Source organism: Pezoporus wallicus, unplaced genomic scaffold (assembly GCF_028554395.1).
Source record: "Pezoporus wallicus isolate ANWC-B61680 ecotype Strahan unplaced genomic scaffold, APGP_CSIRO_Pwel_v1 contig_6658, whole genome shotgun sequence".
NCBI lineage: Eukaryota > Metazoa > Chordata > Aves > Psittaciformes > Psittacidae > Pezoporus > Pezoporus wallicus.
In genome coordinates, this window is record NW_026642312.1 from 6,710,337 (window position 1) to 6,726,486 (window position 16,150).

The 16,150-nt window shown below is 42.3% G+C and overlaps 1 protein-coding gene across 1 annotated transcript in view; it reads left to right on the plus strand.

The window, feature by feature from the left end:
• Positions 1–12,037, plus strand: part of VWC2 (von Willebrand factor C domain containing 2) — a 56,709-nt gene extending 44,672 nt beyond the window's left edge. Inside the window, exon 3 of the mRNA XM_057428879.1 lies at positions 11,549–12,037. Coding sequence (XP_057284862.1) covers positions 11,549–11,700 — 152 coding nt within the window. The 3' untranslated portion in view covers positions 11,701–12,037. The remainder of the gene's footprint in view (positions 1–11,548) is intronic.
• Positions 12,038–16,150: the final 4,113 nt, after the last annotated feature.

Sequence of the window (16,150 nt, forward strand, 5' to 3'; positions counted from 1 at the left end):
TGAGAGCCAATAAATCGTCATTGTGATGAGTGACTATTAATCCGGTCAGATCTGTCGTTATCTCAACCCTTTGAGCCCCACGTTGGGCGCCAAAAAGAACTGTCGTGGTTTAAACCCAGTCAGGTAACTCGTTCACTCACCCCCCCTTATTTCCCTCCCCCTGCTCCCAGAGGGACGGAGAGGAGAATCAAAAAGAATGCAACTCCCACGGGTTGAGATAAGAACAGTTTAGTAACTAAGGTATAACACAGATCACTACTGCTACCACCAATGATAATAATGATAAAGGAAATAAGGGAAGAGAATACAACACCTCACCACCAGCAGACCGATAACTTGCCCCCCCTCAGCCCGACCAAGCACCAACCTATACCTCCTCCAACCCTGCAGTCTCCCAGCCCTTCCGGCTCACTCCCAGTTACATCCTGGGCATGACGTGCTGTGGTATGGAATACCTCTTTGGTCAGTTTGGGTCAGGTGTCCTGTCTCTGCTTCCTCACAGCTTCCCCTCCTCCCTGGCAGAGCATGAGGCTCACAAAGTCCTTGGCCAAACCAAAACATCGCTATCAGCTCTGTTCCCGAGCTGAAAGTCAAAACACTGCACTGCACCAGCCACCAAGAAGGAGAAAAATGACTGCTACTGCTGAACCCAGGACAGTAGGAAAGGTGGAAGGGGAAGAGAAGGCGATCAGACTTCAATATATATAGTAAAGAAAGACCTTTGGGGAACTGTGTTTTCAAATATTTTAAACAACAGTTGCACTGGGATCGATCTCTGCTGGGTTCTTACCTTTTGTCACGTAGCTCAAAGAAAATGGATAAAATGAGCCAAACATCTCAGATATAGTCCAGAAACTGCCACAAGAACAGTCTCTGGGTATGAAGCTGAGCAGTTCAGATGTGATGGACCACTTATTTCTGTTATTGCATTAACTTTTTTCCCTTTCATTCTCAACTTCTGTTACCTTTTCGAGCAGCTGACAACATTGCTCACAACTTGCCTGTATGAGAGGGTCACACAGGTGTCTGAAACCCCAAACCACTGCTCCTTCAGTGATGATGCCTGTTTCTAGATTAGTGTGTATCATTTCAGCAGCGGATTATCTAGAGAAAGACATGTTAAGTACATCTGTACAACTACAATCACAGCAAACCACCTCTAGTGAATTTGGATGAGGGGCTAGAAATCTGTCTGTGTAGGAAAGCCGCTAAAGTCATAATTAACACAAAAACCCCAAAGCTTTGGTTATGATGACAGAACCTAAAATAACAACAAAAAAGCCAAACCAGTGCCTTATAAAATACTTAATTTTGCAAGAGAACTATTTAATTGGGAGAGTTGTTACTGTCTGCTGTGACAGTCTTTCTGGAATTGAATGACACTACATTCAGTATTTTGATATAAATCATCCTCAGTAAGAGTAATACTGAAGATCATAAGTACATAAATAAATCATCTGAGTAAGAAAGTTAACCCCTGATTTAACAGTAATCTATTTATTCTAAAATGTGGTGAGAAAACGGGTGATGCTTGGCTGATAATGTTTTGTTAATTTAATCAAATAACTCCTTGTAGCAGTAGGTAGCCACTGGCCATCCTTATATTTGCACTACCCAGTGCTTTATAGTGACTGGAAATTATTCTGATTTAGATTCCACTTCATTGCCAAAGCAGAATTATACTATGCTTTGGTACCACTTTAACTTTCAATTTAGTTGAAGTCTTTAGGGATTTTTCCATAACAATTCTCAAAATGTCTTCCTTCATTAGCATCCTGCATTTAGTGTGTGTTTCCTGACACATACAATCTTGTGTATCACCGCCTAAGCTGCTGTACACTTCTCAGCAACCTAACTAACCTGCTTGATAGATGCTGCAGCCCACCAGTGCTACTGTGTTTTGGCTAATTAAAATGTACTTTTAGGGTTTGCAGCAGATCTCTGATGCATTAAATTACTGGACTGCAGTGTGTGCTTTTAGAAGTGCTGAGTCTATTTAAATTTGCATAATAGTTTTTAGGGTAACTTGTTGAGGATCTTTCAACAAAGGCATTTCACATGGCTTGCTTAGTTTGAAGAGTCAACTGATGTTTTCCAGTGTGAAGATGTCTTAGTGCAGAGTAGGGCTTCGAGCAGGCCTCCAGGCAGGGTCACTGGGATGAATAAACAGCTTAAGAAAGGGAAGGATTAGTCCCCATGGATTAACCTCAGCAGCAGAGCTTTTAAGCCCCCATGCTATGAGTGCTGGGGCAGGCAGCAGCTCACCCAGTGCAACCCACACAACATACCACCACCACTGGCAGTCTGTCCCCACAGTGCCTGGCAATGCTGCAGCAGCTTCTGTAACTAAGGGAAAACTTAGCAATTTATCAGTTTGGTTTCTTAGATGTGACCGCCCTCTCTGGGCTTCAGAAATAGTTTTCTAAGCAAGCAGCTCATGTTTTTGCTGTGTACCCCCACTTCACTGCAGGCATCCCTGCAGGATGCTGTGCTGCAGATCATATCCTGGACCAAAACCAGCCCTCCTGTCTTCCAGGACAGCTTTAATCCAGGCTAGTTCACAGTCTAGCCTGGCCAGTGAAGCAGGGAGCAGAGAACTTTGGGGAGCACGGGCAGGTAGTCCTGCAAGCATAACATCGGTGAAAACCTGTTCCCAGCAGGAAGTTTCCGCAGTGAGCTGCAGGTGAGCAGTGTCAGCTCCTGAGCGTTTCTGTTATTTAAGGAGGCATCTGACATGAGTTTTCCTGCTGCATTCAAGCCCTGAGTCTCTAGTTTCCTAATCGTCTGGGTGGTGCCTGAGCTGCAAGAAAGCTGAGCACAGAATTGATGCACAGCTTGCTGGCTTCTGTGTGTTTATTTTCTGAAAGTTACACACTGTGTTCAGCTTGTGTCTAATTGGTGCTGTTTCTGGGTGGAACACAGTATCTCTTTACAAGTTACAGGACTTCTGAAAATCATTTTAAGCAGAGCATTCAAGTCTTTCTATATTTTCTCTGATAAAGGAAGTTGTTTGATGGATTTTATTTTTATGACACTCAAGCCTCCTATTTAATTGGTACCTTTTATGCTCTGAGGCTTTCTGTTTGGCTCATGCAGAATTGGACTGTGTAGTGGTCGATGTTCCTTTGCTTCTTTTTGTTCAATACACAAAAAGCAGACATCTCAAATTCTGCTCCCTGAATACATGTGAAAATCCAAGGGGCCAGCGGCAGTGGCAGGGTTATGGACCATTCCCTTTCTGCAAGCAATTTCTGTCTGTGCAGAGGTAACTGCAGCCCTGGTTTTGGTAGCATTTTGCATTGTCATTCCAGGGATACTAACATCACCACAAAGTGCAAGGGGATGGAGAATCAGAGCTGGGAAGAATCACTGGTGGAAAGGATCTGTCCAGTGGCCATAGTGGCGGGACACTTCTTCGGTTTCTAGGACTAGGGATGGAACTAAATGTTGATCAGTAGTGCTGCCAAGCATGATAAATAAAAAAGTAAAGCAATAGAACTTAATCATAAATAGGTCTTGTGAGTCTTATGAGCAGAATATTAAAGCCCAGCTCTGATTAGGATTATAGCTTGTTCTATCTTATGCATTAAAGAAAATGCACACACACACACACAGGTACAGTTAGACTAAAGGAACATCTGGAGCTTTGCTATCCACTTTGCCAAAGCAGTGCCATTAAGGATACAACCGCCCCATTTAGTTACTGGAGTACTTCACTGAGCTCTCTTCTGTCTGTCCACTCACAGCAGATGCTGCTGTACCCATCCTTCTAAATCAGGTGGCAAAATCTTAATTGTTTTGCCCTTGACAGACTTTCTTTCAATCTGTCAGTCCCCTGTGCTTCTAACAAAGCATGACCCTATGTCATGGTTTAAGCCCAGCCAGCAACCCAGAACCACATAGCCAATCACTCACTCCTCCTCCTTCCACCCTCCTCCCCCCCTGCTCCTGGAGGGATGGGGAGGAGAATTAAAAGAATATAAGTCCCATGGGTTGAGATAAGAGCAGTCCAGTAACTAAGGTATAACACAAAACCACTGCTGCTACCACCAATAATAATAATGATAAGGGAAATAACAAGGGAAGAGAATACAACCGCTCACCACCCACCAACCGATACCCAGCCCAACTGAGCAGTGATCTAGCCCTTCTGGGTAACTGCCCCTAGTTTATATACCGGGCATGACGTGCTGTGGTATGGAATACCGCTTTGGCTAGTTTGGGTCAGGTGTCCTGTCTCTGCTTCTTCCCGGCTTCCCCTCCTCCCTGGCAGAGCAGACAAAGTCCTTGGTCAGAGTAAACATTACTCAGCAACAACTAAAAACATTGGTGTTATCAGTGTTGTTCCCAGGCTGAAAGTCAAAAACACTGCACTGCACCAGCTACTAAGAAGGAGAAAAATGACTGCTACTGCTGAACCCAGGACACCCTAACAGAAGGAGGAGTTTTATTATTCTTAAAAGCACCAAGCCTCTAGCATAAGCAAAACACCACTTTCATGAAAGATAGCACATTGCACACTGCCTTTTTGTTACTTCCCATAGCAGCTAGCTAAAATCACCAAATGCATGAATACCTTTATTTCTCCCTGTCATTTATATACACGTTTCCTGAAAGTCTCATAGACTTTCAGTACTATTCAGAACTATTGCCATGGTTCTCTGGCAGCCATTGTCTTAAGACATTGATAAACTACAGAAATAATACATGGTTCTTGAGGGTCCCAAATTGCTCTTAAAATTGGGTCTCCATGAATCCTTCTTCTGTAATTGAAAACTCTCTTCTGGACTCGGTTCAGTAGCATCGCAAGGTACTGAGGCAAGTAAAAGGTTGCGCTAGATTGGGAGCAGTCAGAATCGTGACAGCAGCAGGGGTGATGAACTTATTTTTGTGAGAGAATGAGAGTCTGCTGTAATCCTAGTCACAGGCGACTTATGCCAGATGCTTTTTGTGCTTTATCTTCCGAGCTGACGTTTTGCAGGAGATAGATGTATTTGTGTATATCCGCATGAGAGGGAAACAAAATCAGGTCAGGGAAATACAGACCCTTAAGAAGAGATGAGGGATTAGAAGGGCACAAAGTAGGTACCAATACCATCTCTTGAGGAAGTGATTAGATTTGAGAGGGATGAGGGAGGTAATGCCTGCATCTCAGAAATCTTGCTGCTTCAGTGCGGCATGGCAGAGCAGCTTTATTTTGTCTCACCATGCTGTATTAGCACATTTTGAAATCCACCTCAAACATCTCAGCAGGTACATAAGGGAGACAGGTATAGCTACCCTTTATCCTTGGCTTGATCCTTGGCTGTCCCACCTCCCCCATGTAACTTCCATCTGGAGCGTGGAATAGTCCTTGGGTTTGTGCTGTGGCATTCCAGGTCATCTGCAGCAGACAGCTTGAAATGCAGGTGAGGAATTTGTTTACATCTCTTCTTCCAGCTTGGTGTTTCATCAGTTTTACTGGCATCTGCAATAAACTTCCTGGAGGAAGTCTTTAACATCAGAAAGAAGTGTCTGAAAGGTGAGGGGGAGGTCTCACTTTCTTGTTACTGAAATTCCTGAACAACAGGAACACTCTTATTGAACATGGAAGATTGTCAAGTAGCATTGCTTGGAAAACAAAGTTTTTCTGTAATGCAGAAAGGCAGCAGCAGATTTGACTTGATGTAGCGGAATGTTTGTTTCTATATGATTTCTCTCTGGTATAAAATTCAGTGTCATGAAAATGCCAGCTCAAGTTTTCAATCAGTGGTCACAACAGAAAGTCAAATGTCAGGGAGTAGGAGGGAAATGGAAAACAAAACAGGGAATGCAATACCACTGTGCTACTGTGTAAGTCTGTGCTGTTTCTGCAACTTGCTTGTGGTGCACAGGTCTGGTCTTCAGCCCAAAACAGAGGTAACAGAACTGGGAGAGGTGTGGGGAAGTCAGCAAGCATGGTGAGAGCTCAGAACCAGCCTCCTCAGGCTGCAGGTAAGGTGATGGGAGGAAAGGGAAGCGTCATGGAGATCTATAGGCAAAGGGGGTGGTTGTTATTGCCTGGTTGTTGCTGCCTCTTCCACTATGAGGATTTGGGAATACCAAGTTTAGGTGGTGGATGGAAAGCATTGGGCAACAACAGGAAACTCTTCTACCCTGTGCACCAGAGCTTTGGACCTCTTTGCCACCAAGTGCTGTTTATATGGGTTCAGCAGGACATTGGAGAGGTTCATCATAAAGAAATGTATTTAAATCCATCCATTAACTTCATTAACCACTGGAGCCATTTACAAAATCTCTGATTCAGAAAGTGCTGGAAGCTGGGCATGTTTGCTTGCTGTGTCCCCATATACCTCCCCAGGCATCTCCTTTTGACTGCTGGAGGTGGACCTCCAATCTCAGCCAGCACAGGCGTTTCTTGTGTAATGTCATGGTTCTCATGACTTCCAGGGCAAAGTGTAGGATATGTCTTTTCATGTAACCGTTGGAAATCTCTCCCTGAAGTTTGGAAGTAAAGTAAATTAGAAACAAATCGGGGCTAAGCTACATGTTGACGTTATGTCATTTACAAAGCGTGCTAATACTGCAGTGATGAATACCATTAAAACTCTCAGGGTAGATGGGACTGCTGTCAGGTACCTTGGAAGTGACCTGTTTGACTGCTGCAAGGAGCTGTTCAAAGAAAAACTATTAGGGAGTAAGTACAGTGCAGAGCCCAAAGCAGTCCTACATCAAAGTGTTATATTACAGAGTTTGTCACTGTAGTTCTAATAGGCGGAAATTTGCCATGACTTATTCTCCAGGCAAACACATTAGCTTGCAGTCAAACAGATTTCTTTGTCCATAATTTGGTTTAACACATGATGAAAACAGTTGATTAAAACACAATTTACCAAATTGCTGTATCTTACATTTTGGAACTGATGGGAACATGTGCCCATGCAAAAAGCAAGGGCAGGCTGCAGAGGAAATAGGCGCAGCTCTGTAGTGTACAGCTGTGGTTTTGTGGAAGGAGAGGAGGAGGAGGAGGAGAAGGAGAAGCTTCTGAGAGCCTCTTGTGAGGTTGTCAAGGTTACAGGCGCTGTTGCTTCTTTAGGTGAGTGGCTTGGGCATTCTCTGCCGACAATTGGTATCGGCTGTTTTCTTCCGAGATAACAAAATTTGCATTTTAATTAGGTTGTTGCATTTGTCAACTCTGAAGCATAACATAGAAGTCATTGGAAGCTTTTCACAGGACCCGCGTAAAGCCTTTGAAAAATATCACAATAGCAGCAGTCTCCCCAATTGTATTTTTATACTTTTTAAGCATTTAAAAGGTGAGGATCCCATTCATAGAGTCATATAGTCATAGAGTGGTTTGGATTGGAAGACACATTAAGATCATCCATTTCCAACCCCACTGCCAAAAGCTGGGACACCTTCCACTAGACCAGGTTGCTCAAAGACCTGTCCAACCTGGCCTTGAACACTGCCAGGGATGGGGCAGCCACAGCTTCCTTGGGCAACCTGTGCCAGCGCCTCACCACTCTCAGAGTAAAGAATTTCTTCCTTCTATCCAACCTAAATCTCCCCTGTATAAGTTTGAACTCAAATCAATAAATCCCATTATAAACTCCCAGTGAATTAACCACCAATATGTCTTCCTAGTTCCTCAGATCCCAATATAAACGTTGCTTTTGGAAGTTAGGGCTCACTATTTCAGACACAGGGAAGCTGAGAGCTGCATGCCAGTCTAGTGCTCAGTGTGAGAACTGAGGATTTGCACTGCCCTAGCTGCTTCAAGGCTTCACTGAGACAGCAGCAACTGTGCCTTAGCCCTAGGAAAGAAACCTCTGCTGATACCAGCATGGTATGGCTGAAGTGGAGTCTGACAGTGCCAGTACATACTTTAGGAAAACAAATGATGTCGTGTTAGATTTCAAGCTGCACTTGGAATTGATACAATATGTCATATTGAATTTTCTGCCAGATTTAAGAGTGATACGGCAAGATCTTCATGTACTGTGAAGACATGCAGCACTGCTGGCTTCCTTAGAGCTATGTGTATGCAGTTGGGGATGGGGCCCAGGAGGTTTATACTATAGATAAACAAGCTCAAACAAGACACTGCTGCACTGCATGAGCACCGAGTGATGAGGCTGGGCAGGATAGTGTCACCAAGGAGGAGCTCAGAAAGCAGGCCGCTTGCTTTGTAGACCAAGGAGAAGAGATCCACTATTCCTGCAACAGCAACTTATAGTCAGAAAGACCACACCGTGGCTTTGGAGCTGGAACAGCCCCAGTTCACTTTGAAATGCTTTTCATGTGCTAAGTCAGGTAATTCTGCAAACATTTAAAAAACACTAAAAAGTGGTGTGCCACTTATGATGGGAATCTGAAGTTCTTGCTAATTCAATATAAACTGCCCAGTTTTAAGTAAAGCAGTAGTTTTGACAAATGCTATGCCTTCAAGGCAGCTTATCCAGTTTGAATGTGGAGGAGACACATGCTTCTGCCTCCCTCTGCTAAGAAACAGTGAGGAAATAACACTCGACCCTAACACCAGCCTTTGTGTACCTGCTCTGCCTACTCTGCTTAAAATTGTTGGTTCCTCAGTTTCCCCACTGTGCTTTTAGGCAGACAGAATTGGATCATTAGCTGCTTCATTAGCATGATCCATCTGACTGGCAGGGCCCAGGAAGGACTGCTGGAGGTGCAGGTGTAGCCAGGTTCTGCCACTGCTACCCCATGCATTCTTCATCACTGCAGACCAGTTGCCTCTAGCCAGTCTGGTTTCTGTGACTGCTCCTCAGAGGGAAAGGAAAGGGATGAGCATTGCCTGTTTGGTGGAAGGGGGCTGCAAGACACCCGAGAGCCAGGGCTAGCTCATACAGGTTCAAAACTGAATGAGGTTTGGGGTGAAGCTCAGTTGGTTGGTTTGTTGGTTTTTTTCCCTAGAAGAGGTCTGAGGGTTTGGAGAAATGATAAAAGGAGAGCGATGGAATTGTTTTCCCTTGTTTGGACACTGTATTATACTGACATTTATGTGCAGGGTGTTGCAGTAATATAGTCAGTTCAGCCTTTTCATTGATGACCTTTTCTGTAACATTAACCACAATATTGTGTGCACACAGTATTGCAAAGAAAAAGATGAGGCAAGGATACCAGTTGGTTATTGCCAGTCTAAGTTCTATATTGGATTTGCAGTTACAGTGATGATGGGTGCAAATGCAGAACCAGAAAATAGGCAATTTTCTGTAGAAAAGTTGCATGATACTAAAAAAATATTTTTTTTGCTTTCATTTACTTTTGTGGGTCCCTTTCTCAAGTAGATGGTTATTGCCTTTCTTTATTTAGCTTTACCCAAGTAGTGACTTTCCCCATCTAAAATAGTTTAACTATTGAGGGCTAACTTGTATCTTTACATGTAATAACTTTCTGATGTAAGAAGGACTCGTACGCATTGCATTGAGGTGCTGCTAATTGTGAATGGAGGCATTTACATTTGGAATCCTAGTGAATGATATTGTGCGTGTTGCACTGTTTTTACTTCATTCCCTAGTTGTTTTTTGTAACTAAGCACAGCCTGTAACATTTACTTTCCCAGAATGAAATAAATCCTGCACAGGGGATTGACATCACTGGTATTCCTCTTGTGCCTTTTACACAGTGTTTAAATTTCAAGTGGTGTTGTAGGTTTCATACGAATTCACCGTGGAAAGTAGATTCTGCTTTTAATATTTTAACTCTTTATATCATACAACGTTGTAAAACACGGGGCCATTACAGGCCAGCATGCAAAACACTCAGGTTTCTTTACCTAATGTGCAGACAAACCCATCTTGGGATGAAAGTTCATCAGGCGCAAGAAGGATTCTGTATTTAAGTGAAACAGAATTGCATAGATTAGAGTTGAAATCTTGTAAGGTTCCACTGAGGAGAGCGTTGTTAACAGCACTGCTTCATCTCAGGTGAAAGCTGGGGCACCTCCCAGCATGTGGTGGGACCCAGGAGTGTGTCTGCCACGCCAGAGTCCTCCTTCTTGGGTTGTCCAGATCAGTGATACCTTGTATGGACAAACTGAGGGGGCTGCAAACACAGGAGTATCACAGTAACATTAGGTTAGTAAAGCAGGTAATTTTACATGAGATACGCTGTATTTTGCTATCTGTTCTGCATCCAAAGCCTTGACTGGACAAGAAGCCACTCAAAACTATCAAAGAAGCCACATGTTAAAGATAGAATAAATACCAGCTTAAATATTCAGCGGATTAATGGTACAACTTGGTGAAGCAAATTTCTGCAGGTCTTGCAGGTCTCTCTTAGAGGGTAGCTCTTTACAGAGGAAAGGCCTTCATTACTGCCAGTTCGGCATCTAATTCTCAGGCTGCTGTGTCAGTACCCAAATACATAACATGATCTGAAGACATAACTACTAAAGTTGATTTGTAGCTGTTTGTTTTGTGGCTTAGAATGTGCAGCATGCCCCTATCTTTGGTTTTCAGAGGAAGCACTTTAAAAAATAGAAGCAGTCATACTGTTTGGCTTAGGTCTCAGAGTAGACCCAGCAATGGAAGACAGAGCCTCATCTGTAATTCATTTACTTGTATGGCAAACAGGCTGGCAGTTGATGAATGTTTTGCACACCCATATTCATTCAAGAGTTTCAGCAGTATCATGTCAATATATGTTGGCCATTATGGCCCATCCTACCGTGATGGATAGTGCCACCAAAGTGCTGTTGAGTGGCCAGATTCTGCCCGAGCAGCTCTTGTGTGTGTTCTTAGTGAATGGAAGGGATGAATTCCCCTGAGGATGTGACAGTGTACAGATAGATGATCGGTAGGATTTAGTGCTGCTTTGCAAAGTATATGTGGATTTTCAGTGCAGAATCAGACTTCTTTTTAACAGGACTGTAGATAATACAGTACTCACAGCCTCCTGCAGCAGAGGGAAGATGTCACTTTCCGAAAGAACTAGATTTGTCTTGCGAACATTGTGCTTGTGAGTTGTTCTCCTGTCATGTCCTTGGAAATGAAGCTATTTCGGTGTACTTTGAAAAGGGGAGTTTGTAGACTTGCTGACTTAACATAAAATGGAGTATTGCATTTTATGCACAAAAAGCATCTCCATTCAGAAGAGGCTAGAACTATTCCATTCAACTGGAAAATGACTGTTTTCTCATTAAATGGAAAATAAACTGATCTGATATTTTGATTACTACATGAAATACAATGCTTGTTTCCAATGGGAAAAAAGTAATAACACTTAGAATCAGCTCTCCAGTAACCTACAGTCACACTGTTGCATTACCAATAGCTGGCATTTTCACTAGCGTAAATCTGTATTCATCTGCACTGTCAGTTTGTGCCGAGGTCACCGTCCCAGTTCCATGTTTCACAGAAAGCCTTTAGTGTGCCTTCCCCTGTGCAGGGCAGGACAGCCTCAGGCATGATGCTCATTCTTGTTTAATGTGCCCGGCATTACTCACCTTGTGTTAGGTTTTCCATGCTTCAGACTAAAAGTGAACTATGCTGGATTACAGTGTGCTATTGGTGTCACACAATAAAGTCTTTCCTTTTTTTTTTAGGCCCGAACTGCTTTGCAGAAACCATTGTCATTCCAGCAGGCCGGGAGGTGAAAACTGATGAATGCACTATATGTCACTGTACTTACGAAGAAGGCACTTGGAGAATTGAACGGCAAGCTATGTGCACTAGACATGAATGCAAGCAAATATAGGGAATCTACAAATCTACGTACTTTTCGTGGTTTTTATAAAATATCTCACAGCAGTGAGCACCCTAGATGACCCAGGGAAATCTGAATGAGAAGATTCTGGTGAGGAGCAAAGAATAAAATACTGGTATTTTCTTTTTCAAAGTAACATAATACTGCAAGGCAGAGAAGTGCATATATTTAAAATGTTTGGACATAAGAATACCTGTCTTAATAAATGTGTTATTTTCACAGTGAGTACACTAAAATACACTCTATAAAATATTCTATGTATTTCTATAATATCATTATAGAGCTTAAAAATAAATGTTTTATATAGACAATACAGATTAAAGTACTGAATCATTGCCTGTCCTGTTGTGTACATGCGCCATGGCTAAAACATTGCATTTCTATTCTAGTTTCATCATATATGGGTTTTCTCGGAGGCTTTTTGTTTTGTTTTGGGTTTTTTGTTGTTGTTTTGTTTTTTTTTTTTGCTTATTTTCAGTATAGTGGGCCAGGAAAGAAGCAGCATATGACAAAAATGTGCTTCAAAAGCAAGAATGACATTCTTGCTTTTGAAGAGAATGGAGTAGAATATACTTTCAGAGAATATTGCTGTACTGTAGAGCTGGGTCAGCTCCTTCTTTCTGTTCCACTGTTGCATACCTACTGGTCCATCACCAAAATAACTTGGAGCAGTGGGTAATAGGAAACTGGTCTCTCATAGCTGCTGTTATAAAAATTTAATCCGACAATACCATTACCTAATATTCAGTTCAAACATAATGTATTTCAGCAGGACAAATTTCTCTATGGCATAAACAATATAGCTGGTGGAAATTATGGTAAGTAATCACGTAGCATTATTAATGTAATGCATAATGAATGTGGAGCAGTGCAGTGTGGAAGGGCTAGAGCAGCCAAACAAGCCTCCAGTGATGTGGCTCCATGTTGTTAATCCACAGGTAGGAGAGCTGGTTAGTAGCTGCACTGTTCCCTAGGCCTTGCTCTTGCCGCCTTGCTCATGCTGCTTCAACTTTTGGGTTCTGTCTGGCAGTCTGTACGAAGTGTGTAACACTGTGTTGAGGACACAGGTTTAGAACCAAGTCTTTGAATCCATAAAAGGATTTCTAGCACAGAAGCTGACCCTGACTATTTGTGAGGTGAATCGCGTTTCTCTGCTTCAGCCACCAACAGCCTTTGCTTGGATGCATTTTGGGTTTAGTTTAGCTTGTCACCAACTCCTGCATTGCATCTGCTTTGAATACCTCTTAAGGCTGAAGAAGACACTTAAACATGTACTTACCTTTAATCTTTTGCTCGAGAGAGGACTTAATGAATCATTAGCTGAAAACAGGAAACTATTGCTTAAATTCCCACCTACTCTTTGCTAGTTACTTCTGTGGTGTAACCTGGTTAGCCAGTCTGCAGCCATATGAAGTATGATTTTTTTCATACTTCTAAAGACCATGGGACTTTTGCCAGTGACTTCACTGGATCCCAGTTATTACCATATGTCTGTGTTTTGAGCATGTGTCTGTCTGTTACTTGGTGTTATTCTCCCCAGTGATGGTACAGGAGAGGATGAGGAGTGACAGAATCTAAAATCAGGGAGCTGTCTCTTGCACAGTCCGTCCTGTGGCAAAGACATGCATGGTATTTGTCCAGTTACAAGGACAGGAGAGGGAAAGGCATTATTTGATTTAAATAGTTTCTAATCACACAAAAACCAAGTAACCCTGAAATGGATGTGCACATATGTAACATTGCACTGGAAATGCTGTTCTCCAGTAGCTGGAATTCCTAGCAGACATCTTTTGAGATCCTTTTTCTTTTTTTTTATGTAGTAAGGTAGAAGTTGTACTGGGCTTTGGAACTCCTTTATTCTAAGATCACTGGCCACATGCGGTTTTGGCCAGTAGTAAAATCGCAGAATCACAGACTGGTTTGGGTTGGAAGAACCTTACAGATCATCTAGTTCTAACCCCCTGCCATGGGCAGGGACACCTTCCACTAGACCAAGTTGATCAAAGCCCCACCCAGCCTGGCCTTGAACACTGCCAGGGATGTGGCAGCCATAGCTTCTCTGGGCAGGTATTACCATATGAGCTCTCTTTGGTTGGCCCGGAGATGGGGAAATGAGTTGAGTGACTCTTCTTGGGCAGCTCTCAACAGCCTTGCCCAGTTGTGGAACCACAGCTGGCATGCAGTGTGTTATGGGTTAACCCTTGTAGGTGGCTAAACACCACACAGCTGCTCACTTCTTCACCACCCCAGTGGGACAGGGGAAAAGAAAGGAAGGGTAAGAAAACTCAGAGGTTAAGATGAAAATGATCTAATAAGCAAAGAAGTGGAAAAAGAAAGGAAAAAAAAAAATGCAGTAGTAATCACTAACCACCTCCCATGTGCAGAGCAGTTGACAGCCAGCTCCCAAGCAAAAGAAAGCTAACCTTATCTAAACCTGGCTCCTCTTCATTTTATCGCTGGGCAAGACATTATATGGCATGGAATACCTCTTTGGTTAGTTCAGGTCACCTGCCTGGTTGTGACCCTCCCAGGCTCTGCTGCAGCCCCACTCTACTTGTTGGGGTTGGATAAGGAACAAAGAAGACCTTGGCGCTGTGCACACACATTGTTCAGCAGTAGCCAAAATACTGGTGGTGTGTCACCAGCCTTGTTTTGGTCAAAAATCTAAAACAGAGCACCATACCACCAATAGTGAAGAATCCTAGACAGACACACTACAAGGTGATACCATCAGCTACCTCAGCACAGAAGGGAACACATAGAAAGACCCTGAAAGCCAATTTCCAAGAGATGATGGAACCAAGCAGTGCATACGTCTTTGGCAATGGAGTTGGGGAGCTGAGATTTGCAGCCTGCTGTGTCATGTCACTTCACAGAGACAAAGGCTTAAAACAAAAAACTTCCTTTCTAAGAGTGGAAAATGAAAATGTGGAAAATAAAAGATTAAAACTTCTAAAAACAGCCATTGTGGAATGCAGTTGGAAACTATTTGCCTTTAATTTAATCTCTAAGCAAAAAAAGAGAACTGCCATGGTGGCCACATGTACTGACCTAAATATTATGATTTGGGCATGTAATATACCTGTTCATAGTTTACCTTAAAAAAATAAAAGAGCCATCTGCATCATTTCCAATGAACCAAATTTGAGATAATACCAACTTCCCCACTGAAGCCTAGGCACTCAGCTGGTTCTTCCTTCAGTGCAAACAGCATTATGCATCCTGCATATGAGGAGCTCTTCAGCTTTGCAGGTGGGTTGTGTCTATAAAAGCTGTATATCCAGACACACTGATAGCTCATGAACGATTTTGTATTTGAAGGTCTGTTCCTTGGATAATGAATGTTATTCTGCCACGTTCTTATGTAGCTGCATTGGCATGGATATGAGATTTTTTTGTTTCTACTTCACTTGCTTCTGCTTACTTCCTAGTTGAAATCAAGACAATTAACTTTTGGTTTGGCCTCATCCATTTTTGTAGGATTGAAATATACATGGATTTGGCTTCGAACCTGTGCAAGTAGTTGCCTGAAGAGATTGTATTCTAGGTGGTTTCAGGTAATCAGAAAATCACAGTTAGTGTGCAGTAGAATTCTTTATACTACTCATTTAAACCACAAAAATGGAAGTGCTGATATTCACTTAAATACTTAATGTGAGATTTGAAAGGGAAAATGGAAAACAGGAAAGATACAAGATACGAGAGAGAGGAGTTGAAATTTAAAGTAGGAATATTCAATAAAAGAAAACTGGTTACAATGTCATACAGTTATTTCATAGGAGGTTTTCAAAGAAAATCGTAAGTAAATGAGAAATATATTTGTGCACAAACTGAAATACAGAAATTCTAGTTGGAGATGGGAAAACAAAACAACAAAAACCACACAGTAGAAGTGACTGAATACTAGAGGATGTTGCCCAGACATGTCATGGAGTCTCCATCCTTGAGCACGGTCAAAACCTGACTGGACATGGTCCTGAGCAGCCTGCTGGAACTCAATCTGCATTCAGTGAGGTACTGGACTAGATGATCTCCAGAAGTGTAAAATTGAAATCCCAATTTTAAGTGACATTGAATTAAAGTCTATAGTAAAAATAAGAAAGAAAAAGATACGATGAAAGGTTCCCTCACTTTGGAAAACAATCTCTTTTGTCTCATATGGTGTAATATAAATGATATTGTCATGATTGTAAAGTATTCAGTGTTACTTTTTATGGTAATTTTAATATCATCTAAACTATGATAGCTCTATAATACGTAGGAGGCTTTGAAAGGCACATATTTAAGACTCTAACACAGTTCAGCTAAATGCTCCATTTATTCCCTTTATCAGGCAATGAATTTTCTTCACAGCCTGGGTTCCATGGGTTTTCTGCTGCAAAAATACACCTTCTGCCCTATATTCCTGCTGCATTAAAAACTGAGGAGACAGCATTAAACT